The sequence below is a fragment of the Talpa occidentalis genome, unplaced genomic scaffold, assembly GCF_014898055.3.
Source record: "Talpa occidentalis isolate TD23 unplaced genomic scaffold, MPIMG_talOcc4v2.1 talOcc4.6, whole genome shotgun sequence".
NCBI lineage: Eukaryota > Metazoa > Chordata > Mammalia > Eulipotyphla > Talpidae > Talpa > Talpa occidentalis.
Genome location: NW_023604972.1, coordinates 93,551,941 through 93,578,331, shown reverse-complemented (window position 1 = coordinate 93,578,331; position 26,391 = coordinate 93,551,941). Strand labels below are relative to the sequence as shown.

At 36.7% G+C, this 26,391-nt stretch overlaps 1 protein-coding gene and 1 pseudogene across 2 annotated transcripts in view; both read left to right on the top strand.

The window, feature by feature from the left end:
• The window catches only part of DMGDH (dimethylglycine dehydrogenase), a 58,048-nt gene that overhangs the window by 15,261 nt on the left and 16,396 nt on the right, over window positions 1-26,391 (top strand). The window contains exons 4-14 of one of the 2 annotated variants that reach the window (XM_037529154.2): window positions 334-498; window positions 3,281-3,485; window positions 9,275-9,523; window positions 11,239-11,437; window positions 15,740-15,909; window positions 16,358-16,511; window positions 18,176-18,341; window positions 18,786-18,916; window positions 20,104-20,321; window positions 21,934-22,091; window positions 24,207-24,266. In XM_037529154.2, the coding sequence (XP_037385051.1) occupies window positions 334-498; window positions 3,281-3,485; window positions 9,275-9,523; window positions 11,239-11,437; window positions 15,740-15,909; window positions 16,358-16,511; window positions 18,176-18,341; window positions 18,786-18,916; window positions 20,104-20,321; window positions 21,934-22,091; window positions 24,207-24,266 (1,875 nt within the window). The remainder of the gene's footprint in view (window positions 1-333; window positions 499-3,280; window positions 3,486-9,274; window positions 9,524-11,238; window positions 11,438-15,739; window positions 15,910-16,357; window positions 16,512-18,175; window positions 18,342-18,785; window positions 18,917-20,103; window positions 20,322-21,933; window positions 22,092-24,206; window positions 24,267-26,391) is intronic. The other variant, XM_037529156.2, reaches the window with a different exon arrangement.
• Window positions 7,374-7,621, top strand: LOC119261261 (phosphatidylinositol N-acetylglucosaminyltransferase subunit Y-like; annotated as a pseudogene).

The following is a 26,391-nucleotide window of genomic DNA, read 5'->3' as shown; positions in this document are numbered from 1 at the left end:
CATGTGGGTTTCTCTGTGGCTGGCCAGGGATTGAGCTCGTGCTGCAGAGGCTGCGGATTGCTTCATAGTGTGGTGCTTAACCCCTTGTGCCACCAGGGAGGCCCATCTTTGCCTCTCTTGTTCATTCTGGAACCTCTAGGGTTTAGCATAATCCCTGGCACAGAGGCAGTAGTTAATAAGGAGTTGCTGAGTGATGTCTTTTCATAAGATACAAATATGTTATGTACTTAGCTCTTTCACTATATAGTCAATCTCTGTTCTGGACAGCTGCATTTTCTTTGTGCTAGAGAGCCATGATTAATTTGTGTACTTTTGTTAAAATTATTGTCACAGGTGGTGGGATTTCATCAGCCAGGTAGTATCAGAATTGCTACAACTCCTGTAAGGGTAGATGAATTCAAATATCAAATGACTCGAACTGGCTGGCATGCAACGGAACAGTACATTATTGAACCTGAAAAAATTCAAGAGATGTTCCCTTTACTCAACATGAATAAGGTATTTATTTTAAGGGCATTTTCAACATTTGTTGACTTCAATAAAGATTAGAAAGTTATTCTAAAAATTAATTTAAAATAGAAAAATAATTTTGAATGAATGTGCTCATTTTGAATGACAATCAGATGATTAATGGTGGAATTTGAACAAATTGCAAGGTAAGCTATTATGTATGCTAAATGAAATATTAAAAGGTAATGAAAAATCTTAGTTTTCCCCCTATGACAACTGAGGGAACATTCTCAGTGCTTTTCTATTACTGTGTCCCCAAGATCTAGAGGTTTTCACATATAAACCTTCTATTTGAGAACTGCAGAGAACACAGTAACCTGGTATGATAAATATGTGTGGAAAGACTTGTTAAAACTTTTTACAAAATCAAATTTAGAAATACCGTGCTATGTTGCAATACAAATATCACCTAGCTCATAGCTGTACTCCCCTAACAGGGTCTACAGGAGGTATTGATCTAGTTTTAACCAAACTTGTTTGTGAGAACTCACTTGGGAATTTTGTGTCCTTTTTACTGGGTAATAATAATGCCATTTGATTATAACAATAATGATTAACAACTATGTAGCATTCTAGCACATATGTATGTTTCGGTACTATGCTAAGTTCTTTATATGCATAATTTCGTTTGATCATCACAATAATAAAGGTATATATCTTTACTAAAGGGGAAACTGCCACTTAGATTGCTTACATAGTGGATCCGAGGTCATTCAGTTAGGAAGAGCTAGAGCAGAGATTTGAGCCCAGGCTCTCTGACTCCTTTGTACACACTACCTAAATGTGCCAAGTGGGACTGTGCAGAAGAGCAATTGTTTATGTTTCTCTAAGCCCTTGAGACTTGTATTATTGATTTGGGTGCTGGTGTTGTTTGCTCTTGTGAGGCTTTACTGACTGCTGGCACTCCTTTGTATCCTCTGTCTTTGGGTAATACTGGTATGCTAGAAGATTTGTGTTGCATTGAATTATCTGCACTGCAATTCCACCACAGCTAGTATTAAGTATATGCTTACATTTGTTTACATATCCATCAAGTAATGCTTTGCTAGAAGTTTGTGATATCAGAAATGTCTCAAGGGCATTAGAATTAGGCATCCTCACAGTGAAAATATGTGGGAAGAATATTCTCTGGGTCAGGGGCACTGTGCCAAGTGAAATAGATATGCGTTCACTGCCTTAAGGACATAACCATTATAAAACATCAGTGTGACATTTTGAAGTCTATAGTTACATGAATTTATTAAAACCAAAGTCTTTTGTACAAAGACAAGATTGGATTAGTATTCAAAAACAAGGAAAATCCTAGATCCATATTATTTCACTGATATAGTCTACCAAATATTTGAGGAGGAATTAATACTAATCCTTCACAAACTCTTCCAAAAATAGAAGCAAACATTTCTCAACTTATTCTGTGAGACCAGTATTGCCCTGATACCAAAACCAGATAAAGACATCACAAGAAAAGGAAGGTCAATATCCCTATTAATATTGACACAAAAATCCTCAACAAAATACTAGTAAACTGAATTCGGTAACATATAAAAAACACTATGCAGCTTCACCAAGTTGAATACACCAAAGAAATGCAAGTTTGGTTTAAAATCTGAAAACAAGTCAATATAATACATCACATGAATAAAATAAAGGATAAAAATACTTGATCATCTTAATAGATCTAGAAAAAACATTTGACAAAAGCTCCTTGCTCATATTTGGTACTCAACAAATTTTTGTTGCATGGATGGGAACTAGCTATACTATTTCACTATGTTCATTTTCCTAAAATGCATCTGAATTTTATTCATTTCCCCCACAGTAACTAACCTGAAGCCCAGGTGCAAAGTAGATGGTCAAGAAAAAGCCATTGCATATATTTTTAAAATCAAGCATATATTTTCCTGACACCAGATATGTATTTAACATATGAAAATATTAACTGTTCTAAACAATTATAAATAATTGACCAATTAATATTAGATTTGACTGTGAATGCCAGAAACCAAAATAATAAATGCTTCAACAAAACAGCTTACTTCTATTGCTTTTAGTCAGTCCAGGACTTGACTTGTGGTTCTTTTCCATGAGGACATCAGGGACCCAGTTACTTTCCAGATCATTACTCAATCATTCTTAGAGTGTGACTCTTTTGATCTTATTTCAAGATGGCAGCTAGAGCCCTAGCCATTTTGTCTGCATTCTAGATAGCAGGATGGAGGAAGGGACAAAGAAGAGGAGCAAAAGGCACATGCCAGTTTTCTTTTTAAAATGGTTTGTGAAAGCTTCCACATGACATTTTTTTTTTTTTTTATGTTTTGTTGACCAAAAGTTAGTAACAGTTTTAGCTACCTTATTCTTGGAACTAATAGCTACCAAGGAGGTTGGAAATTCTTTGTTCTTAGTGTCTATGTGTCTAAATAGACATTTGATTTACATTAATATGAGGGGAAGTGAGAATGGATGGTAGAGATAATTACTAACTTCTCAAATAGCCTGTCAACTTAATTCTCGGCATGAGTCCTAAATCTAAGCCTTGTTACAGGACAAAGAAGTGCAAACTGATCAATATGATGCCATGATGAACTTTATTTATTTTTTATGGTAAATTATTAAAGAGAAAAGGAAACAGAAACCCTGTATAGACATAGGTGGCAGAGAGCTGCATGTGATGAACTTTTAAAGTCCAGTTTTCTTAAGTATTTTCTGTCAGGTTATGGTCAAATTGAATAGTAAGTATATATTCATTGAATATTGACTCTTTGTGATTTAGATTTTAGCTGGATTGTATAATCCTGGAGATGGTCACATTGATCCGTATTCTCTAACTATGGCCCTCGCTGCTGGAGCTAGGAAATATGGTGCCCTTTTAAAATATCCTGCACCAGTGACTTCCCTGAAACTCAGGTCAGATGGAACATGGGATGTTGAAACACCACAGGGATCTATGAGAGCAAATAGAATTGTGAATGCTGCAGGTAAGTGTTATATCTTTTTTTAATTTGTGAATTTTTGAAGTGACAAAGATATAAGATATTTAGCCATAATGTTTTATACTATGAATACTGTGATGCTTCCAGTCAAATATTTTGTTTCTTTTAACAGTCCTCCTTCTATTATTTTACTCTGTGTGTGAGATATCACCCAGTCCTTGGTTATTCATAAAAAGTTGTTTTCCTCCATTTCCCATTTTCTTTTGCTCCAGATTATGTTTTGCCCAATTATATCTCATTTTCCTTCCTATATTCATTTTATACTAATAACTAAATTCTAGTATTCAAATTCATGAGCACTCTCTTTGTTCTCTGTTTGCTTTTTTAGAATAGACTTGATCATGTGTGTTATCTCTCATCCATCTCTGATTATTTTGGACTCTACTCACAAAACCTTTAACCCTTTTCCTTTCAGATCATTAATAAACACATTTCATAATCTTTCTTTAGGTTACTTGGTTACGGTTTAGATTCTGAGTAGTGAAGCCAAAAGGAATATTTGAGATAATATAACAACTCACTCATTTTCCGTTTGTGGAGACCAAGGTCCAGAGAGGTCATGTTAGTTGGTGAAGTGACACATTAATTATGACAGAACCAGGACTTGGACCTGGGTCTTTTGATTCTTGAGTTAATATACTTTCTAATAGGTCATTTGCTTATGAAATAATTTTCAACTGTCGCACACACACACAAATAAATTCTTGTAATAGTAAATATGCTTGTACACTATAAACTGGGATAATAATTTTTTTTACCTGTAGTTCATAATGGCTAATTTAAAACCCAAATATAAGCATAACATAGTAACTAATTTTCTCCTGGAATGCTCCTTAAGTCATTATTTAAATTGTAAAATGAAAACAATCTTTATTATTTATCAAATCAAATGATATGCCTCAAGGCCATACTGGAAACATGTATCCTTAAGATTCTTTCCTCTAAATTATAACCTCTAATTGCTAATATTTGTAACAAAAATGTTTTTTATTGGTCTTCAAAAAAGTCATGTGTTTAATTATTTAAGTGTTTAAATTAGTATTTCTGAATCTTTCTAACCAATGAGTCTCTCTTTTTAAAAACACAAAAATCTCATGCCTTTTTTGATCTTATTTAAAATTCAAAATAATGTTGAATGACTTGCCTTAAAAAATCAAAGCAAAAGTATAAAACATCACTTTGTTTTGAACTTTGTTTGCTTATTACTAACTCCTCTCACTACTCTCTGCAACCCCCATCTGTCACCCACCAACCTCTACTTTTCTTGTCCATCCCCCAGTCTAAATTCGATTAGAAGATATATAGCAATGAACAGAGCTTACCACTTTGGAAGCATATATAATAATGATAATAATTATTGTGATTATTGTAATTATTTCCTTGAAAGTCTATGCCCAATCTGGGCTGCACTAACATCAAGTTTCTATAATTTCTTGGTGTCAGTCTTATGATTACCCAACTCCTTGTGTACACAACTTGCTCTATAATCATGCAGCACTCATTCTGCTAGTAAACTGACTCACCCAAGATCTTGGTTCTTAAGATAATGTGCGTAAGAATCACCATGGAAGTTTCCTAGACTTCAAAAAGATTTTAATTCAGGTGGGGCTTAGAAGCCATATTCTAGCAAGTACTCCAGGTCCTGTGCTGTTGTACCAGATGTTCTGCAAAGTATCTTTTGAGAAACACTGTTATATTATCTAGGTCTTCCTACAGCAGAGAGAATGTAGCAACCTTACTCTTGAGCAAGCAGAGCTGAAAACAGTTTTGACACTGTTAGTGTTCAACAGTCTGACCTCTTAGTGTGCAATAGTCTGACTTGCCTTTGGTACCTGAAGCTTTCAAAATCTGCTTGATTCTATCCCTTCCCTCAGGTGCACCTCAGGAAAAGGGCAGGAGCTATTTATTATGATGCAAACTTTTTCTCTGCATGGTGAATTTTTCTCTTGACGTCATTTCCAATTGACTCAACAAAGCTGAGATAATTGTATAAATTTTACTTAAGAATGTTCCTACTATGGTAAATCAGAAATGGGATTGGATCATGCCAACATGCAGTCCAGTGTTCAGCCAAAAAGAATTGCTTAATTTTGCCTGACACTGTGTCACAGAATGAAACCATCACTGCCTTTATATAAACCATGTGGTAGAAAAACTTGTCTGTGTGCCTTGACCTTTCATTTTAGCCTTATTCCTATTAATCACTACCTTAAAAATAATGAAAGTTATTTCCAATGATTATTTCTCTTGACTCTTACTTGTTTTTCTGGTAATAATGGTAGATTTTAGAACGAATATTCCACTTTCTTTCTTCCCTTTGTACTTGGTGGGTGGGGGTTATAGCAGGGATTGAAGTATAACCTTCCTAAGTTTAAGTTAGCTTGATCCACATAAGAAGAGGAGAATGTCAAGAAACTCCAGTAGGTATGCCTGCTATGGGGTTTGAAATAATACAGTTATATGGTATTATATGTCCATTCCCACTTTGTTTTAATAACAAAATGCATCAATAAGCAAGCAATTCAATTCAAAAATTCATAAATATGTTTGAATGAGACAGAATTAATTTTCTTCAATTTATGTTTTTAATTGAAACAAGTATATTGCGGATACTGCAGTGGTTTGAATTGCTAGACTAAATATTTTGGCTTTTTATACTTTAAATCTACTCTAGTGCATATAACTAGAACATGTAACTTTATTACTTTTCTTATAAAGTCTTGACATTGGTAATTCACATCTTTGTTCTAGAAAAATAAATCAAATCTCTAAATTCTTTTTTTATTAAACTTTTTTTTTTAAGATTTATTTATTTTTATACAAGAACTGGTCAGAGGCATGGGAGGGTGAGAGGATTCACCAGAGACAGAGTGGAGAGCAGAACAGGCAGATGGACCAAAGTACACTGCTGAGGGGAGCAGTGGGTGCGACAGGAGAGGTCTCCAGCACCATGTGGGTATCTCCCTGGATGGCCGGGAATCAAACCAGCGCTGCAGAAGCTGCAGACAGCTTCACAGTGCTGCGCTCAACCCACTGCGCCACTGAGAGGCCCAAATCTCTAAATTCTTAAAAGACCAGCGAGCACTTCTAATGTCCACAGATAAGATTTCTAGTTTGCATGTAGCCACCCATTTCTGGAGCTATTATACAAGTGTGGCCATTGTAACTGTTAGGCCAAAACAAAGCAACAGAACATGAGGGTGTCGTGTAGATGGCTAACTCTGAGTAAACACTGGTATATAAGAATACATAGTCTGACTTCCCAGACTGACTCATGATTGACAATTCTATGTGTAGCTATGAACTTCATGATAGATTTCAGATTATTAGATTCTGGAAAAAAAATAGAAAAGTTTTGAAAATAAGTAAGATTCTCTAGCAGCCAGGGCTTGGGGAAGACACCGGAAGTTGTTGGAGTCATATGCAGGCAGACCATGTTGAGCCTAGAGAGCGTCAGGCTCACCCCTGCGCCCAGGAAGGGGCATTCACAGTCATCTGAGGTCATCCATAGGTGCCTGTGAGCCTCCGGGTCTTGGCTGTCAGCAGATCTGAGAAAGAATGCAGAGGAACCCACAGAACCTTCCACTTGGAACTGGTGGAGTTGTTGGTGTGCTGGCTCTCAAAGAAGCCTCTCAGATATGAAGTATCAATAAATGAATTGATTAATGGAGGGTTGGGAATAGCTCACTCAGTCATTGATGGGATTCCTGACATGATACTCAGGCAGTGAGGAGGAAACAGCAAAGAAAGAAGCAAGAAAAAATAGAGTAACACTAGATCAGAATTAAAAACAATGACAACCTAGCAATTAAATTTTCTTTTACCATCTACCTAATAAAAAGTCAAATTGGTGGGTATAAGTGGGGAAGAAGAATGTTTTTGTCTCTTCCTACATTGACTGTCCTCATGCCATTGGTCTCTTTAGCAGAACTGTTCTACTCAGCTTCCGTGGAAGAAAACTTCTCACAGACCTGCACTAGCACAGCCAGCACATCTGGCCTGTGCTTGTGCAGTCTGCACTTACCATACCAGTTTATGTGTTTTTCCATTTTTGGACTCAGATGGGTATTAAACTCTTCAGGCATAATGAATGCAACAAGACCCAAAATGATGTATATTAGTAATTTGTGTTCAGCAATTTGGAAAGCTCAACTCCATGGAAAAACTGGAAATCCACTTAATTTGCAGCAAAGATTCCTTGCCTTGCTTAATGGTTTAGGATTATGGGAGAATTAAGCTGCAGAAGCATCTTTTATTATACTTTTGTTCTGCCCTTGTTTTCAAAAGATTCTGATTTATAACTGCTATATCAGAAAAACATTTTAACCAAATGTCTTGTTGGAAATTAATAGACCCAACTCTATCTGATGATTATTTCCTGTCCCATTGATCTAAAATTTAATAGTTTGAAATTTTGTGGTTTTTTTTTTGGATTCAGAGTCTTTGGTAATCATAGGTTAAGGATGACTGAAATAATTCCAAAAGGATTATGTTGAGGTAGTTGTAGAGAAGTGCATTTAAACTACTATGATATAAAACTGCAACGAAGTTAAAATTTTACCTGCAAAAATTTTGAATTTGTAAAATTACTTTTCTTTGGTAGCAAATGCTTACATTAAATAAAATCAGATTTTGACACTTTCATAAAAAGTAAGATTCTCTAATCATTTGAATAATTTCTCAAAATCATTGTGGAAAAAAAATAGATTACTCTCCCCTTCCAGCTAATGTGTTGATGGGTCACCACATTGTTGATGAATAATAATTTTTGATTCCAAAATATTTTTGTTCAAATGAAGGTGTCTTGGATTTTTAAAATAAAGTCTGTATCAAGAGAGTCAATAAGATGTGATGATTCCATGGTCTCCCACTGTGATCCTGTCACATCTCTTTCCTTTAGCTCTTTAGCTCCATATCTGTATAAAGAGGGTTGCCTGGGGAGAAGCAAGGATCTTTTTTTTTTTACTACAAATTTTTTGGTTCCATCTTTTGGAAAGGAAAAAATAATGTTCATTCCCCCCCCACACCCAATAAGACAATCATTGTGCACAATGCAAAGTGAGACACGTTGGTTGTGGGACACCCACCTGAGGCCTCTTCCCGTTGTTGTGACTTCTCTTCCTCCTGCTCTTGAACTGGTGCCTTCATGCTCTTTACAAGAAAGGATCTTACGAACATATTCAAGCTAAACTTAAAAAACAGGCAAAACTTTGTGCATCTCTCCCAAAGTATATTTACATTTTCAAATTTTTATTTAATAGAATTATCTTGTATTTGTAGAAATCCTAGGCATTAATAATTTGGGCAGGAGAGGCTCTAGGGGAGAGAGGGGATGACTTGTAGGGCTGTATTTTGCATGATTATCCTGAATTATGTTGATCACATCAATATGGGAGTCACTCCTTTGTCTGACCATTGCTATCCCCATCTTTCTTATCAACATTTATCTATTTTATATGTTTTTGTTTTTTTTTCCTTCAAATAAAATTTTTCATTTTTTCTCTGCTCTCCTTTGCAATGAGAAAAACACATTTTTAGGAATGGAGTTCCCTTAGATTACAGATATTTTCAAAGCTCTGGGACTATGTTCGATACTGTCTTCTCTTCCCCCATTCAATTTGCAATGACAAAAAATTTAAAGTTGTTATGACATTCTTTAGACTTTGTTATAAGTACTAAGAGCTCCTAAATATTTAATTTTAATGTAAATTGCATATCAAGATTAGATATGTATATTATTTATGGTGACATTTTAAAATAATTTTTTATTTAAGGATTTTGGGCACGTGAAGTGGGTAAGATGATTGGACTAGACCATCCTCTCATCCCGGTTCAGCATCAGTATGTTGTTACGTCAACTATACCTGAAGTGAAAGCTTTGAAACGAGAACTTCCTGTGCTGCGTGACCTGGAAGGATCATATTACCTCCGGCAGGAAAGGGATGGACTTTTGTTTGGTCCATATGAAAGTCAGGAAAAAATGAAAGTTCAGGACTCCTGGGTCACCAATGGAGTCCCTCCAGGTGGGTTTCGCAAATGGAAGTGTGTACAGGTCAGATACGTGGATTTTGTCCTCTCTCTGACCGGGCACTTTCTGTAGAATAAGATGACCCTGCTATACTAGACTATAGATATCCAGGACATTGATGGTGAGGGGTTTAAAGTAAGCACTATTCTCATTTTCCTTAGAACAGCAATAAGGAAAGAGAAAAGAGGCAGTTGATGGTAGGGAAGCTGAAAAAACATGTTTCTATGGCTTTGGAAGGCTCCAAGTAACTTTTTTGTGCCCACACCAAGTCCTACCTCTCACTTTTTCCTGCATTCCCCCAGATTTGGATATTGCTGCTACTGTGCTTTGATAGTTGGAAACAAGATTGGTATCAGAGACAGGATATCCAACCTGTTAAGGATGAAAGCCTCAGGATCTATAACAGAACACATGGGCTGGTACTGCAAAGGGAGAACCCCTGCCTCCTTCCAATATATGGTATATAAATGCATGTGGGAAGGTTCAGACCACTATGCTAAAAGCAAGAAGTACTATAGTTGCTCATTCAAGGTCTATGAGAAAGATGTATCTTTTTTGTTTTCAATGAAACATTTCTACAAAACCAGATTAAGGATAGAGGTCACATAAAAAGGTAACTCAAAATTTAACCTATAAAAGGAGCTGAAATATTAAAGGAAACCTAAAGAAATGGAGGAAATTGTGCCTTTCTAAAACTATACTATGATAAAGCTACTCCTCAAAGAACACATATGCCCAAGAAACAACAAATGATCACTAAACAGTCTTGCACAGAAGTTGGGCCAGTGAGCAGAGGGCTTTAGATTTACTGAGTGGGAGCTGCACATTTGGACTTGAGCAAAATGGTTCTAGCAGGAGGGTTGATCTGCCTTCTGGGAGCCTCCCTCTCTGTTCTTTCCCCACCATGGTACTCGAAACAAATATTTAAATAATTCCAGTTGGACAGAGACCAGATCTTTAGGTGGACCTGGGCACCCACAATTGCTTGTCTCACCCTGGTAGTCTGTGCAGGTGCCATCACACTGACCCAGCATAAGGTTCACAGGAGCTCCAAGAAGAAGCTGGCTGGCTGCTGTGTGGGAAAATCACCAGTATTGGTGGAGGTATTCTTTTAGAAACTTCTCTTGGACCTACCTTTATTTATAGTGCTTTTTATGAATGAGAAGATCATTGTACTCAAAGACCCTGACTCTTTTCACAGAATTCTAAGCCTTGGCTGTATGTGGGAGCCAGCTTGAGCCACACCATTTCTTCTCTGCTGAAAGGAGTATTAAAAATCGGTCTGGACTCCATTATCCTGGACCCTAGAATAGTTTCCATTCTTCCCAGTGTCCTGGCATGACTTTGTAAATTCCCATTTGCCCTCACCTGAGAGATGGAAACAGGCTTATATGTGAAGGATAAATACCTCTCCAAATGGTCAAGTATGTTTTTTAAAATTATGATTGGAGTAAATATTGGAAACAGTTAACTTTTAAGTTTAACTTTCATGATATTATTATTTCAACAAAAATAATACTATTATTTTTAGTAATGTTAATGGGTCACCATCTGTTAGTAGTGAACATCAAGTTTAGACTTAAAGAACAAAGAGGAAGTGCCATTCTAACAGGGCATCTTTAAATGTAAGCTGATTCAGAGAGTTAAATCACCTTGGAATACTTGGCAGTGCAGCTGTGGCCTCCCGACCACAATGGTGTGTCATTTCAGGTTTTGGAAAGGAACTCTTTGAGTCTGATCTAGACCGAATCATGGAACATGTTGAAGCTGCGATGGAAATGGTTCCAGTCTTGAAAAGAGCTGATATCATCAATATTGTCAATGGTCCTATCACTTATTCTCCTGACATTCTGCCTATGGTAGGGCCCCATCAGGGGGTCAGAAACTACTGGGTGGCTATCGGCTTTGGGTAAGTATCTCTGTGTATTCAGTATTTTGTTACAGAATCATGCATTATTAGATACATAAAAATGCCCGGGGGGGGGGGCAAAGAGTTTTCGCCTTTTCATTATAGTTGTAATACAAGAAATAAGAGTTTCAATGTTAAAACTCTGTATAATAGTTTAATACCTTATGTAGGTTTTAAAGATTCACATACAAAAGGGCAATGACTTCCATCAACTTTCTCTTTGAATATTCCTGCCATTTCCATTATTCATCTCTTTTTACACTTTGTTATGTTCAAATAGGTCAATTTGCCCCAATTTTACAAGGATGTTTTCACAACACAATGTGACAAGGATAATTCAGAATATCAAGTATATACTATATCTGATGCAGTATTCACCATAATTTATGTCTGTCCAACATGATTTCTTTCTTTATGATTCCTCAGTTTGCTTACTATTTATGATTCCATTATGCATTTGAAGTTTCATCTCTAATATTTGTCCCATTAATTTGGTGAATATGAATGTCAGGCCCACTTTACTATCATATCACAGCTTCTAATATTCTATTTTTCTTCTTCATTTTATTTGGCCATTTATTCAACTAATATTTAATGATTGCCAGCTCTGTGCAAGGCATAGTGCTAGGCAATGGGGTACAACTGAGAATAGACAGAGTGCTCTAACAGTAGGCACAAAGCTATCTTGAGTGCTGTTCTGCAATGCAGTAGCGGCTGGGCTCTGAATTAAGAAAGCAGCAATGGGGACCAAGAGCTAGGAGGTAAAATTATTTATATTTGGTGATTGACTGCATCAGATCTTGAGGAAAAGGAAAAAAAGGAAATGATGGTAAACTTTCTGATTTGACCACTAGTTAGATTCTGGGGCAGTGAGGAGAGAGAGCCAAGAAAATAATAAGTTTCTGTTTTTGATGGGTTGGGTTTGAAGTGTTAAATTTAGATCTGTGGGCCATTCAGAGGAAGAAAAGCAAATGAAGATATGGGGTTGGAAGGTATAATGTAACTGAGGGCTTAGATAATCACTTTAAGGTATGCACCTAAATCCGTAAGTAACAGGTACATAAGGAGTACTTCTCTTATATATTACTAGTATATCTTCTTTGGAGAAATGTTAATTTGTATCATTTGCAGATTTAAAAAAGTGATTGTCTTTTTATTGTTAAATTGTAGGAATTTTTTATATATTGTACCTATGAGAACCTAGTCAGATACATGATTTACAAAAAATTTCTCCCATTAAGTTCACTTTCTTGATGGTGCCCATTAAAGCAGAAAAGTTGTTAATTTTGATGAACTCCATTTTGTGTATTTTTTTCTTTTTTTTTTGCATATAGTTTTGGTGTCATATGTCAGAGGCCATCATTGAATCCAAGTTTATGAAAATTTACACCTATATTTTCTTCTACAACTTTTATAGTTTTAACTCTTACATTTAGGTCTTTGATCAGTTTGAGTTAATTTTTGTATATGGTATGAGGTAGTTGTTCAAATTCATGGTTTTAAGGGTAGCCAGTTTTCCCAGCACTATTTGTTGAAATGAATGTTCCTTCCTCATTGAATTGTGTTGGCATCTGTGATGTCTTTTTTGGATACTACTTCTGGACACTAGTATCCAGTTCCCAGACACAAACTGAGTGCCTAACAATTCAGTTCAATTCTGATGCTAACTCCCAGAGTTAGTGTAGACTCCACTGGTTAAGGACTCAGTCTTACAAAACTATCCCACTTCAGATATCAGTTGCAAATTCCAGAATCAGCTATACTTCTGACTGGCTAGGTATAAATTTCGGAGTTCTGAAAACCTCCTCAGATTCAATAATTCATTAGAATGACTCACAGAACTCAGAATTTCACAGAATTTTACCCATTTAAAGAATATAGCTAAGGGATAACCATAGAAGATAGGGTAAAGTATAGGGGGCAGAGGTGTGGTGCAGAACCTCCATGCCCACTCTGCTATATCACATTCATAGCATATAGATGGGTTCACTAATCTGAAAACTCTTTGTACTCTGGTATGTAGGTTTTTTTTGGGGGGGGGTTCACTACAAAGCACCATTGATTAAATCATTCTCCATTGATGATTGAACTTCTGGTGACCAGTGCCTATCCTGAAACTTATGTAGTCTCCCCAATTCCCCTCTTAAACTCTCATTAGCTTATAAAAGACTCCACATCCCAATGGCTTTAGGATCTCTGTGTTAAGAACTGGGGACAGGGCCTCCCCCGTGGCGCAGCGGTTGAGCGCTGCGTTGTGAATCTGCCTCTGCGGTGACGGTTTGATCCCGCCCACAGCTCCCCTCAGCAGTGTATTTGATACCCGGCCACCAGGCGAGGGTCGCACATGGCGTGCAGACCTCTCCTGCTGCCCGCTGCTCCCCTCAGCAGTGTATTTCATCAGTCTGCCTTCTCTGCTCTCCCCTCTAGCTCTGGTGAATTCTCTCACCCTCCCGAGCTTCTGACTGTATCCAGTGCTTGTACAAATAAATAAATAAATCTTTAAAAAAACAAAACAAAACTGGGGACAAACAGCAAATTTCATTTTTTTATTATAATATAGCATCCTCATCAAAAATTAACTGACCATATGTATATGGTTTTATATCTCATCTCTCAATACTATCCCATAGATAGCTAGATAATGGCTATCCTTATGCTAGTGTCACACTGTTTTGATTACTGTAGCTTTGTAGTAAATTCTGAAATTGGTAAGTGTGACTTATCCAACTTTGTTCAAGATCATTTCGACTATTCTTGGTTCCTTAAATTTACATGTAAATTTTTCAGTTTCTGCAAGAAAGACTGCTGGGATTTTGATAGTGATTATATTAAATCTACAGATTGATTTGGGGACAATTGACATCTCAACAGTATTAAATCTTGATTCAAGAATGTGGGGTATATTTCCATTTATTTAGGTCCTTTAAGATTTCTTTCAACGATTTGTAATTTTCAGAGTATAAGCTTTGTACTTCTTTTGCTAAATTTATTCCTATGTTATTGTTTTTGATTCTGCAATTGACTTAATCACAGAATTATCAATTTAGTCAATAAATGTTTTCATGTTATTGACCAGAGCCATTCTCCGAACTGTGAACACCCAGACATTATCCCTGGTCTTATGCTGTTTAATTTGATAGAACTCCTATTACTGTTGCTAAGGAAATAAGGAGTTAGTTTCTTTAGAACATCTTATTTAATTACTTAGAAATTGTATGTTCTTTCATGTGCTGATGTTAGACCCCTGCTCTGATTGCTGTGGGTAATTTTCACAGGTTATAAACATTGGTAGGTGAATGGGGAAGATAACAGGTAGGGGCAAAGAGTCTCACTCTTAATATACCAAGTTAGGATCTTTAAAGTGCTAACTTCCTATGGTGCAGAAAGTTTTCACTTATGACTCAAGCAAAATGTGTATAATCACAGTATGAATTTATTGGTAGGAACCCCCAAACTAACAATATAAGCATACAATTTAATTGGCAGTTAAAGGGGAAAGGCTATGAATTTCTTGCATGCTTGGGAGATCGGTGAGGCAGAGCAGATGGGACCTGGACCAGAAGGTTCCTGGCAACTGTCCATTGACAAATTGTGGAATACCACTCCTCATAGTAAAAAGTCCCTGGTGGTTTTCACCAAAATCTGGAGACGGCTTTAGGACCATGGGGATTGGAGTCCATAATTATCTCAGCTTGGCTTAAATGTGATGCCTACATATATGAATTTTCAGATAGAAAACAAGCCTGCTTACCCCCTCAAGTGATCAGTTAGTTACAAAATACAGGAGCTAGTATTTCCTTCTACCTTTCACCACAAGTCCCTGGGTGACTTCCTGGCCCAATTTTATTGCAGAGGTCATTGCCTAAGTGCACCTGAACTAAATTGAGTCTGAGAAAAATATGGGCATGATATTTTATACTGTACATGTTTTTCCTACAAACATTCCTATTAGTCAATAAACAGCTCAAGAGATCTGACAAAGTACCAACCACATCTTTCTATTTTCTTCCTTTCCCATTTTCCTTATGTGAGTAGTTACTATCTAAGAGTAGTAGACTGTTTTGCACATATGCATGTCTTGAAACAGTGGAAACCAGCTATCTGACCAGACACATTTAATTTGGATGCCAAAACATGTACTTTGGAGGGAAAAAAAATCATATCATAAAGATTACATTAAATGTATGTTCTGAATAACACAGAATACTCTCCAATTTTAAGTTCTGTAAAATATTTGGGCATGTTTCATTATTTAAAGACAACATGTATTGATAACAAAATCTTTATCTCCATATTTGAAAGATATGGCATAATCCATGCTGGTGGAGTAGGGAAATATCTTAGTGACTGGATTTTGCATGGTGAGCCTCCTTTTGATCTGATAGAATTGGATCCCAATCGCTATGGCAAGTGGACAACAACCAAGTACACTGAGGCCAAAGCAAGAGAATCATATGGATTCAACAATATTGGTAAAGTTCAAATTTTCTGTTATTTACACAGAATTGACTGCAGTAGCTCTGACTATAAATGCTTTTTAATCTGTTCATTATGATGGTAGTGGTTAGGGACTCTAAAAAGTATGGTACCTCTAAGAATAAACAAGAATGTATACAAACATATGTGTGGTGTACAGCAGTGATTTTAAATTTTATATGTATTTTTACTTTACCCTTTGATAATATTTTTGGCAGCCTTTTAAACATATATATATATATATATATATATATATATATATATAATCCAGAATCCATATGTATGTGTGTGTGTGTGTGTGTGTGTGTGTGTGTGTGTGTAGATAGATATATGGTTATGCTTCTGGATTTTCTGGATTTTAAGTACTGTGTTTTCCATTTTTCTGACTTCCTTCAAAGTATCTTTGGTTACATACTATTTAGAGTGCCCATTTTTCCTTTTCAGTTGGTTATCCTAAAGAAGAACGTTTTGCTGGGAGGCCGACTCAGCGAGTCAGTGGGCTTTATAAAACCCTGGCGTCTAAGTGTTCCATGGGATTCCATGCAGGCTGGGAGCAGCCCCACTGGTTCTATAGACCAGGCCAGGATTCTCAATACAGGTCAGTGAATAATTTAACCTACCTGTGGCTATGACTGTATGATGACATTTTGGAGATGGAATGGAAGGACATCAGCAGAGTTCTGTTTCCCCTTCCCATCCCGTACACCACTCCATGCCAAGGAGTATTGAACTTTTTCTTAAAAAAATGATTTTTGGCAGTAGAAATATTAATCTAGCCCACATGACTTTGGCCCACATCTAGGATTCATGTGACCTTAAAAGTGTCACAACCATTCTGGGTGAAATCTCCACTTGGCATTTTTCAGGAGTTCCAAGAAATCTTCTCCACTACATCCCAACCTCCACATGGTTTCACTTGGCTCCTAAAAGTTGTCATGGTTTAGATTGTTTGGTCAAATCACATAGTATCTTATCACAAAATGGAAAGTACTTGGAAGGTTTGGATTTTCTATTTATTAAGGAGTAACTCAAAGCAACTGCTTTCTAGTGTATATGCATTGAGTCTTGCAGACTATATGCACTGTTGATGAATTAGGGGAAATGATCATTTATTTAGCACTTTAGGGTTAGCTAAAACATAAAGCACGCCACCAACACAATTCTCTGAACTCATCTAAAGTGCTACGTGGCATTGTTATACTTAGCACTCATTGTGATGTTTTTTCCTCATAAGGATCTATAAACCTAGAGAAAGCAAAGAGCAAACCCAAGAACTAAATGACTTCTTTTTTGATTTGTCATTTTTCTTATTTAAACAGGTTTTGATATCTACTTTAACAGAAAATCCAAGTGATAAAAAGTACAATGGAGGACTAATTGTTGATGAGTGAATTTGGTCTATATAGGCAGCCAGTCTAGATTATCTGGGGCAAAATAAGGGTGTGGGTTTTCCTAAAAAACAGAGATATCTATTCTTCACCTTGTGCTATTTAGATTTAACTGTTTATTCTATCATTTTAATAACAAATCTACTGAAAACTCATTAGCATCCTGCTCTGAAGTTAAAAGACCATGTGAGAAGCCTCATAAAATAGAAAGGACTTGCATAATGTGTCAGGAGACCTTTGTTCCAGCCCAGTTCTATAATACAGAGGCCTTAGATGTCACTGTGACTTTTCTCTAAAAAATGAAGGCAATGAGCCAGGTCTTCCCTTGCTCCAGGAATGTATCAAAAACTTGAGCATCACCTGGGAGTCTGCTAAAATGAGGACTCTCAGGCCCAGCTCCAGATCTGCTGCATCAGAACCTGTATTTTAACAAGTGCAAGTGATTTTATTTGCATTAATGTTTAAGAAGCACTGGACATGATAGCTGCACCCCCATATATTCTGATTTAGTTAGATTAAAAAAATATTTTCAGAATGCTTCCAGGTGATTCCAGGATGCAACCAAGGTTTAAAACCACAGGACTGGTTAACTTCAAAACTCTCTTCTAGATCTGAGAGCCCACATGTGCTATCTTTTTTTTCTAGTTAATTAATACTTCATTAACTATGAAATGGGGTGGGGGGGGATAGATGAGTAACTTAAAAAAAATCAAGATTCCAACATATATGTATGATTTGCAGAACAGAATTTTAGATTGCATTTTTTTCCCAAAAAGGATTTTCTAGATGAATAGAATGTGTTAAAATATCCTCCTTCTGTAATTTTCTGCAAATGAATGAAAGTTGTTGTGTGACACCAAGCATTGTGTTTCAGACCAAGTTTTCGCCGCACAAACTGGTTTGAGCCTGTGGGCTCTGAGTATAAACAGGTTATGCAAAAAGTAGGGGTGATTGACCTGTCACCCTTTGGCAAGTTTAACATCAAAGGCCAAGACTCCACTAGATTGTTGGACCATCTCTTTGCAAATGTCATTCCAAAGGTAAATAACCTTATAGAGGTTCAAGGTCCAAGATTCTGGCCTGCTTAATTCTGCTTCCTCTGATTGAAAAAAATGTTATTTCAGTCCATCTAATGATTTCTGTTTAAAGAGTATACACTTCAACTGAGTAAGACTATACAACATAATTTTAAAATTTAAATTTTTGTTGAATGAATTATCATCAAATGACATTGTGACTTTGCTAAATTGTAAATAGGAACTGTAAGATTTAAATATAATTTTTATTATAAGTAATTATAATGATCACTTAAATTGAGAACTTCAAAATTAATCTTGGGTTTAATTTTATAGGTAGTTCACACAATTGATATAAATGATAAGGTCCAGATGCTTTTTACTATTAACACCCATATTTTAATTTACTTTAAAAGGATACATGGATTTTTATTTCATCCTGTGATAGTTTTAAATTCTTTTATATAGGTGGGTTTTACAAATATAAGTCACATGTTAACGCAAAACGGTCGTGTGTATGCTGAGTTAACTGTTTCTCACCAGTCTCCTGGGGAGTTTTTATTAATTACTGGTTCTGGATCAGAACTTCATGATCTTAGGTAAGTGCATTGACTAATAAAGTTTCATACGGTTTATATACTGACTCCATCTTGCTTTAAGTTTTTATTTTATCGGTAAACTTAGCTTCTTTAATCTTATTGTTTCAAATATACTTCATGTCTTTTTTTAGGAATTATTTGAAGTGAGGGCCCTTACCTCACCAAAAGGAAATCCATCCATAGGGTTACTCACTCTAATAATACTAACTCCCATTTCTTGGGCATCATCAATGTGCCAGAACTCTTTTCCCACATTTTCTCAGATATAAGTACCATTTCCAGACAAGGAAACAGTAGTTTGGGTTAAAGTAACTTGCTCAGGCTAGTCTTGTTGATTCTGATGCCCACATCTGGTCCACTTCAGTAAGATGCCTGAGTTACTTTCTCCTTTTTCATGCTTTGTACTCTCTGGTGCAAAGCTGGATCCAAATCATTGACCTGTCAAGTCAAACCTTCACATGACGCTTTGTCTCTTCATCTACTATAAAATGCTGTTTTTAATTTTCCAAATAAATTTGGAGTGTTGTTTAAGAGAAGTCTTACTTTGACAGGTTCCTACTCTAGTTATGAAAAAATCCCCAAATTATACCCTTCAATTCAAGTGGTGTCAGGGGCCATCTATATAGCTTAGCTGTGTGTAAACCCAGATGATCGTCTTAATGCTAGACTTGCATTGCTCCAGGGACTGCTCAATAAATTTATAAACCAGTCCTATGATGGAGTTCCAACAACTCATCAAGACTTAGAAAAGGAAGCTAAACTTTAGAGCTTTTATCTTTTTCTTGTAATTGTCAAAGCAATTATGTGCCTGGGGGGGCATATCATTAATCTTTAGCAGCACAAGTGTGCCACCTATGTATAGGTATTAGACAAAATTTGGGTGACAATTAATTTTTGAAGAATGAACTATAGTTTAAATGCAGTACTGTCACTATTTAAAAGAGCTGTGTGGAAGAGTTGGTTTGAACTGAAGACGCCTTCTGTACTGTTAAAAATTACTCCCAAATTTATCATTGGGTGGGTTAAAGAGAATCATTTAACATCTCTGGGATTCAGTTTCCTTAACTTTAAATATGTTAGATGTTTAAATGAAATGACTAGACTGAGAGAATGTCTTCAGAGAAATAATGTTACCAACATGCCTTTTTGAAGCTTGATTTAACACAATATTTATAACCTAAATGCAGATGGATTGAAGAAGAGACAGCCAAAGGTGGATATGATGTTGAAATTAGAAATGTAACTGATGAGATTGGGGTTCTTGGAGTTGCAGGGCCATATGCAAGAAAGGTCCTGCAGAAACTGACCTCTGAAGATCTTAGTGATGATGTTTTCAAGTTCCTTCAAACCAAGTCTTTAAAGGTTTCCAATATTCCTGTCACTGCTATTAGGATATCTTATACAGGTAAGAATCAGAAAGCAACCCAGAATAAGTCTCTAAAGTTTTAAAGATGCTATCAGAAATTCAATTTTGTTAGTATAATTTTGGAGGGAGATTTCTCCTGCCCAATCCTTATGATAATTATGTCTATTCACTTCTAATCTGAGAGACATTACACAGATTTCCAATTGTTCCAGTCCTACAGCTGCCTACCATTTAGAAAGGTAAAGAAGAAAGTGGAGTAAGGATAGCTATTGGAAGAATATTCTGATGCTATCTGGGAATATTTGAGATGATCTCTCTTACATAGTGTCTCCCAGAGAGATTACCTTGAATATATCAGCCCTTTCTTTGAGCACTACCACTATCCATCTTTCCTTAAGTTTTCATATAACACTTAACCTTGAGCATTGCAGGTATTAGATACAGAGATAAATGAATACCCTCCTACTCCCCATTAGTGCTCTGGGCTCACTTCTAATTTTCTCTAGACTTCCCTTCCCTTGCATAGACGGAGTACTGGGTACCCAGGCTCTTGTTCAGCTCCATATGTCTCATATTAGGGACATGTGCTGGGAAAAAAATATCACCAGCAGCCCTCAACATTGGTACAAAGAGAACACACAGTATTAAAGACCAGAGCTCTTTCCTGAGACTCCATTCTACCTTTCCCCCGCCCATCCTTCACCTAACCTTAGCAAATTGGTAAACAAAATAGTACATAAACAGAATAATAACCAGACTGTTTGGGTTAAATTTCATTGTCTTTGGTATTGCCCACAGTTCTAATGGTGAATGAAATGACCAAGTGTGAAAAAAGTATGTGTGTGTGTGTGTGTGTGTGTGTGTGTTGGGGGGGGGAGCTGTAGAAACTTAATTATCCCACAATGAAGATAATTTGAATAAGTATCAGTTGACTTTATTTTATATATTTTTTAACCTTGTGATTTTTGGGCAAGGAGTTGGGGGTTAAGACATCTAAACTGTAAATCCCTTATCTTGATAAAGTGTGCTATGCCAATTACTTACTTAAGGTGCCAAATACTTTACTGAAGCTGTGGTCAAGGGTCAGGATTAACTTCTGCTTTACAGCCTTTCTGTATCATGGTAAGAGGTATCCTAGGTACTGCCCTCTGTTTGACAGGATTGAGTATAAATGTGTCTGTGATGTGTCAGGCTCCTTCTCAGTGGGGTTTGGTTGCAAATTTTTTTTTAAAAGATTTATTTATTTATTTATACAAGCACTGGGTACAGTCAGAAGCACTGGAGGGTAAGAGAATTCACTGGAGCCAGAGCGGGGAGCAGAGCAGAGCAGGCAGACTGACAAAATACTCTGCCAAGGGGAGCAGCGGGCGGCAGGAGAGGTCTGCGTGCCATGTGGGACCCTCTCCCCGTAGCTGGGGATGGAACCGGTGCTGCAGAGGCTATAGGCAGCTTCACAGCCCAGAGCTCAACCACTGCTCCACCTGGGAGGCCCTGGTTGCAAATTTTTGATGAACTGGTCTTTTAAAATTCCATGATGCCTATGTTGCATAAATGAAATCTGTTCATTTATTTTTGTGTTTTAGCTAATGCACGTTAGGCCTATTGATCATTGTCCTTACTCTGGTTTGTGGCAATTGTGGGTTTATTTCAGGTGAGCTGGGTTGGGAGCTGTACCACAGACGAGAAGATTCCGTGGCTCTTTATGATGCTATCATGAATGCTGGCCAGGAGGAGGGAATTGACAATTTTGGAACATATGCCATGAATGCTTTAAGACTGGAGAAAGCTTTCAGAGCCTGGGGGTCAGAGGTTTGCAATGCTAACACCTTCATTAAAACTTGATGTGTGTTGTAGGATTTTTATATAAGGGCTAGTATTAATTACATTGACATTGGCTCCAACTGTAAGAGTATTTATATACTATTAGATAACAATTTAATGGGGGGAAAGGTATTTCTCTTCTGTTTCATAGTTGAAAATTCAGTGGAATCCTGACATAACGTTTATTCTGCCCTAACTTCTCCTGCTTGGCCGAGAGCCCTGTACCATCTCTGACTAATGTGAAACTGGGACTGCTCCAAGGAAGCCTGTCCCCACAGGGTTTGAGGACCACCTTTCATAGTCTCTATTCCTCCTCTGACATGTTCTGTATTCCCATTTTCTTTTTACTGTGTACCTTTTGGGAAAAAGAAACAACAAAAGATATCTCTCTGAGATGATGGTCTAGGATGATGGGTTGATGGTCTAGGATGCATTTGTCCAACCTGCTCCTACCATTCGTAATGGAAACTAATGGTTCCTATTTGTATATTTACATACCATTTTCATATGACCAATTTCATTTACCTTCTCATCTCGCCCCGAAGAAGGTATCATTGGTGATTCTAGGGCAAGGAGTTGGGACTTCAGGTATTAATTATCCCTACTCTACAAACAATCAGATAAAGATTCGGTGAACAATTTGATCCAGATGAAGTATTCAAACTGGTTCAAATTCTGTTCCCCTACTTTATTTCCAATATGGCAGACTATCTCTGTACTCCTTAACTTTTTCAATTCGTGGAATTGCATTTATCCTCCACCACATACTAGCTCTGCGGCCTTAAACTTCTAGCGCCCCTGTTTACTTTTCTATAAAATGAAGATAATCTTTATCATACAGTCATTATAGATATTAGACATAGTTTGCAAAGTGCCTAGCACATAAAAGAATCAATTGGAAGGTAAAGTGGATTTGAAAGCACAGGCAGGGCCACTAGAGCATTTAGACTGGGCAGAGCACTTGGCTTGAGGTGGAGAGTACAGGCTTCTGGAGTCACTGAAAGCACAGGGACCTGGAACAAGTTAAGATGTTCTCTCAGGAGTTTCTCAGTGATATAATGGGGCCTTGGATGAGGCTGCTGCAGGGGGAGAATAGAGGACAACCGGTCCCACACTCTAAGGAGTGAAGCAACAGAGATAGCCCTTTGGGAGTGAGGCGTTTCTTCACCCTCTTACCTTTTATATTCTCATTCCTCCTCTCTAAGCACACCTCTTAAGAGCTTCTCTATATTCCATGTCCCTTGAATTTCCCAGCGGTGCCAGCACGCCCTCTAGTGTTAATATAGCAATCACAGTTTTCTGTGCATTGTTTTGATGTTTTTCTTAAGAGAAATTCTGAAACTGAGCAGAGAGAAAATAATTTTAGAATGGTTCAAATTGATTAGGAAATATGATAGCACATTTCACATCATGAAAATAAGTTTATATTATTTGGTTAATCTGATTTCTGTGTTGTGTTTTTTATTTTTTTTAATTTAGCTTCTTTTATGGGGTTTAGATCACTTTCCTTAGAGCAAAACAGAACAAGAAAATAAATGAAATGAACACACACCACTAACTTCATATATTGTCCTAAATAGTGGCTTTATCTCCTCCTTGAAGAATATTGTAATTATTCATACATATTTGAAGAGGTTGAGATTCGCCCTTAATATTTTCCTTTTCCTGGCTCTGTAGAACCCATTTTTCCTACCATCTGTTTTCTCTTCCTACTTATTGGCTAATTATAAGTAAACTACTTGATAAATTTTCTAACTGTAGTTATGTAAAATTCTTATATTAAACACATGGAAGTCTTCTTTCTGGAAGGAACATCATGTTGTGATACCCCTCAAATGTTTATTATAATAAAAGAGCCATGAAAACAAACTGTGAGTTTTAGCTTCTAATTTGCCAATCAGATAACAGTACTTTCTGAAAGGTAGTGATTGAATTTTAGAATAAAAAAATTATTTTAGAGACCAGTCCATGGTTTTTCTTTTTCCTACATTCAAAATCAAAGTGTTCTTTTCCCTAAAATAATACTAATAATAAAAAATGAAACTGATGTTACTGAAATGATTTGCACTCATCTAAGATTTAAAATGTGTGCTTCCATTTTAGATGAATTGTGATACAAATCCCTTGGAAGCTGGACTGGAATGTTTTGTAAAGCTAAATAAGGTATGTTTACATTCCAGAATGTGCTTGAGTAAGTCTTTGATGCTGTTTTGTGACAGTCAAGCTCTAAAACTTAATTGTGATTTTAGGACAAGTGAATTGAACATAAGACTAAGCACTTCAAAGTGTTTTATATTAAGATTTTGTCAAAATTTGATCTGTTCAAATGAACTATTGCAACCTGCTTGTAGATGTGAGATAGCAGGATACAAAACTTCAAAGGCTAAATCTATTTATCATTTTTTATTGTGTTGTGTTTTTTTTATTGAGGTAAAATTGTTTTGCAACACAGTATATAATTTAGAGGTGTAACATCACACTTGTTCAAATGTCTGTTACCACACCACACCCACCAGCATCATCCACCATAATCCATAACCCATCCACCATAACCCATCCCCTCTTCATTTTTCCCTCCACCCTTAACCCTCTGGCAGGTTCAAATCTACAGTCATATTTCTAGGGTTGTTTTGGTTTAAACTTATCTATTCTTTTGCTTTGTTTCTCTGTATTTGATGAGAGTGAAATGATCCAGTATTTGCCTTTCTCTTTGTGACTTTTTTCACTTAGCATAATCTTCTCTGCTACTATTCAACCTATCAAAAATGGCAAGATTTCATATTTTCTTTTAATAACGAAATAGTATTCCATTGTGTATATGTACTCCATCTTATTAATCCACTCATCTGCCTTTGGGTATTTAGGTTGTCTCCTTGGCTATAGGAAATAGTGCTGCTGTGAGTTAGTGTTTTGCATTCCTTGGGCAGATACTTAAAAGAGGGATTTGGGGACCATATTGTAGGTCCATTTTTAATATTTTGAAAAACCTCCATACTGTTCTGCCTAGGGGCTGGTTCAGTTTACATTCCCACCACCAGTGTATGAGGGTTCCTTTTTCTCTATCCACATCCTTGCCAACACTTACTGTTTCTGGTCTTTTTGATATGAGCCATTCTCATGGTGGGAGATGTGGTCTTGATTTGCATCTAATTGATTTGATTTGCATGTCATTATGGCTTTCATTTGCATTTCCTTGATGAGAAGTAATGGTGAGTACTTTGTCATGTGCATATTGGCCATCTGTATGTCTTCTTTGGAGGAGTGTCTATTTAGCTCTTCTTCCCAGTTTTTGATTGATTCTTTTCCTTTTGTTGATTTGTGTGAGTTCTTTGTAGATCTTGTATATTAGACCTTTGTTGGATGTATGCTATGCAAATATTTCTCCCATTTGGTGGGTGTAAAGACTAAGTCTAAATTTTAAGATAAAAATTAGTAAAGATAAAGGGCCCCCTGGTGGTCCAAGGGGTTAAGAGGCAACCTATGAAGCTATCTGCAGCCACTGCAGCATGAGTTCAATCCCCAGCCAGGGAGCTAACCCACATGGAGCAGCAGACCTTTCCTAACTCACCCGCTGCTCCCCTCAGCAATGTATTTCAGTCAGTCTGCCTGTTCTATTCCTCACTCTGTCTCTGGCAAATCCTCTCACCCCCCTGCACCTCTGGCCTGTACCCCAGTTCTTGTATGCATAAATAAATAATCTTTGAAAAAATTTGTAAAGATAAGATGTCAGCAGATATTCTTGCAAATCCTGGTGGCTTGTGAAGTAACACATGACTAATAAACTACATTAAATAGACTCTCCCTGGGTACTCATAGCCTCAACTCAGCAGATCTATCCATCTGTTTATTAAGCGTCTCTGTATGTAGCTACAATTTCTGAGAATAAGTAAATGAAAACCAAACTCAGTTTAGAACTGTTTAATATATAATGATTTTATTTTTAGCAAAAATGGGATATTTTCTGAGAAGCCAATGCAAGTCCAAAGATTCTTAACTGATATTACCATTGCATAACAAACCCCCAGGTCAGTGGCTCTCAAAGCATGGTCTTCACTCAGTAGCATCAACATCAGCTGGGAGCTTGTCAGAAATGTGGATCCCACCTCAGATCCTACAGAAGACCTACTAAATCAGAGTCTCTAGGGGGCAGACCAAGAAATCTGGGTTTTAACAAGCTCTAGGGGATTCTAATGTACCTAAAGTTTGAGAAGTATCATCCTACATAATTATTGTGGAAAAGCATATTATGGGTCAATGTTTTACATTCCAGCTCATCTCTACAAATCCT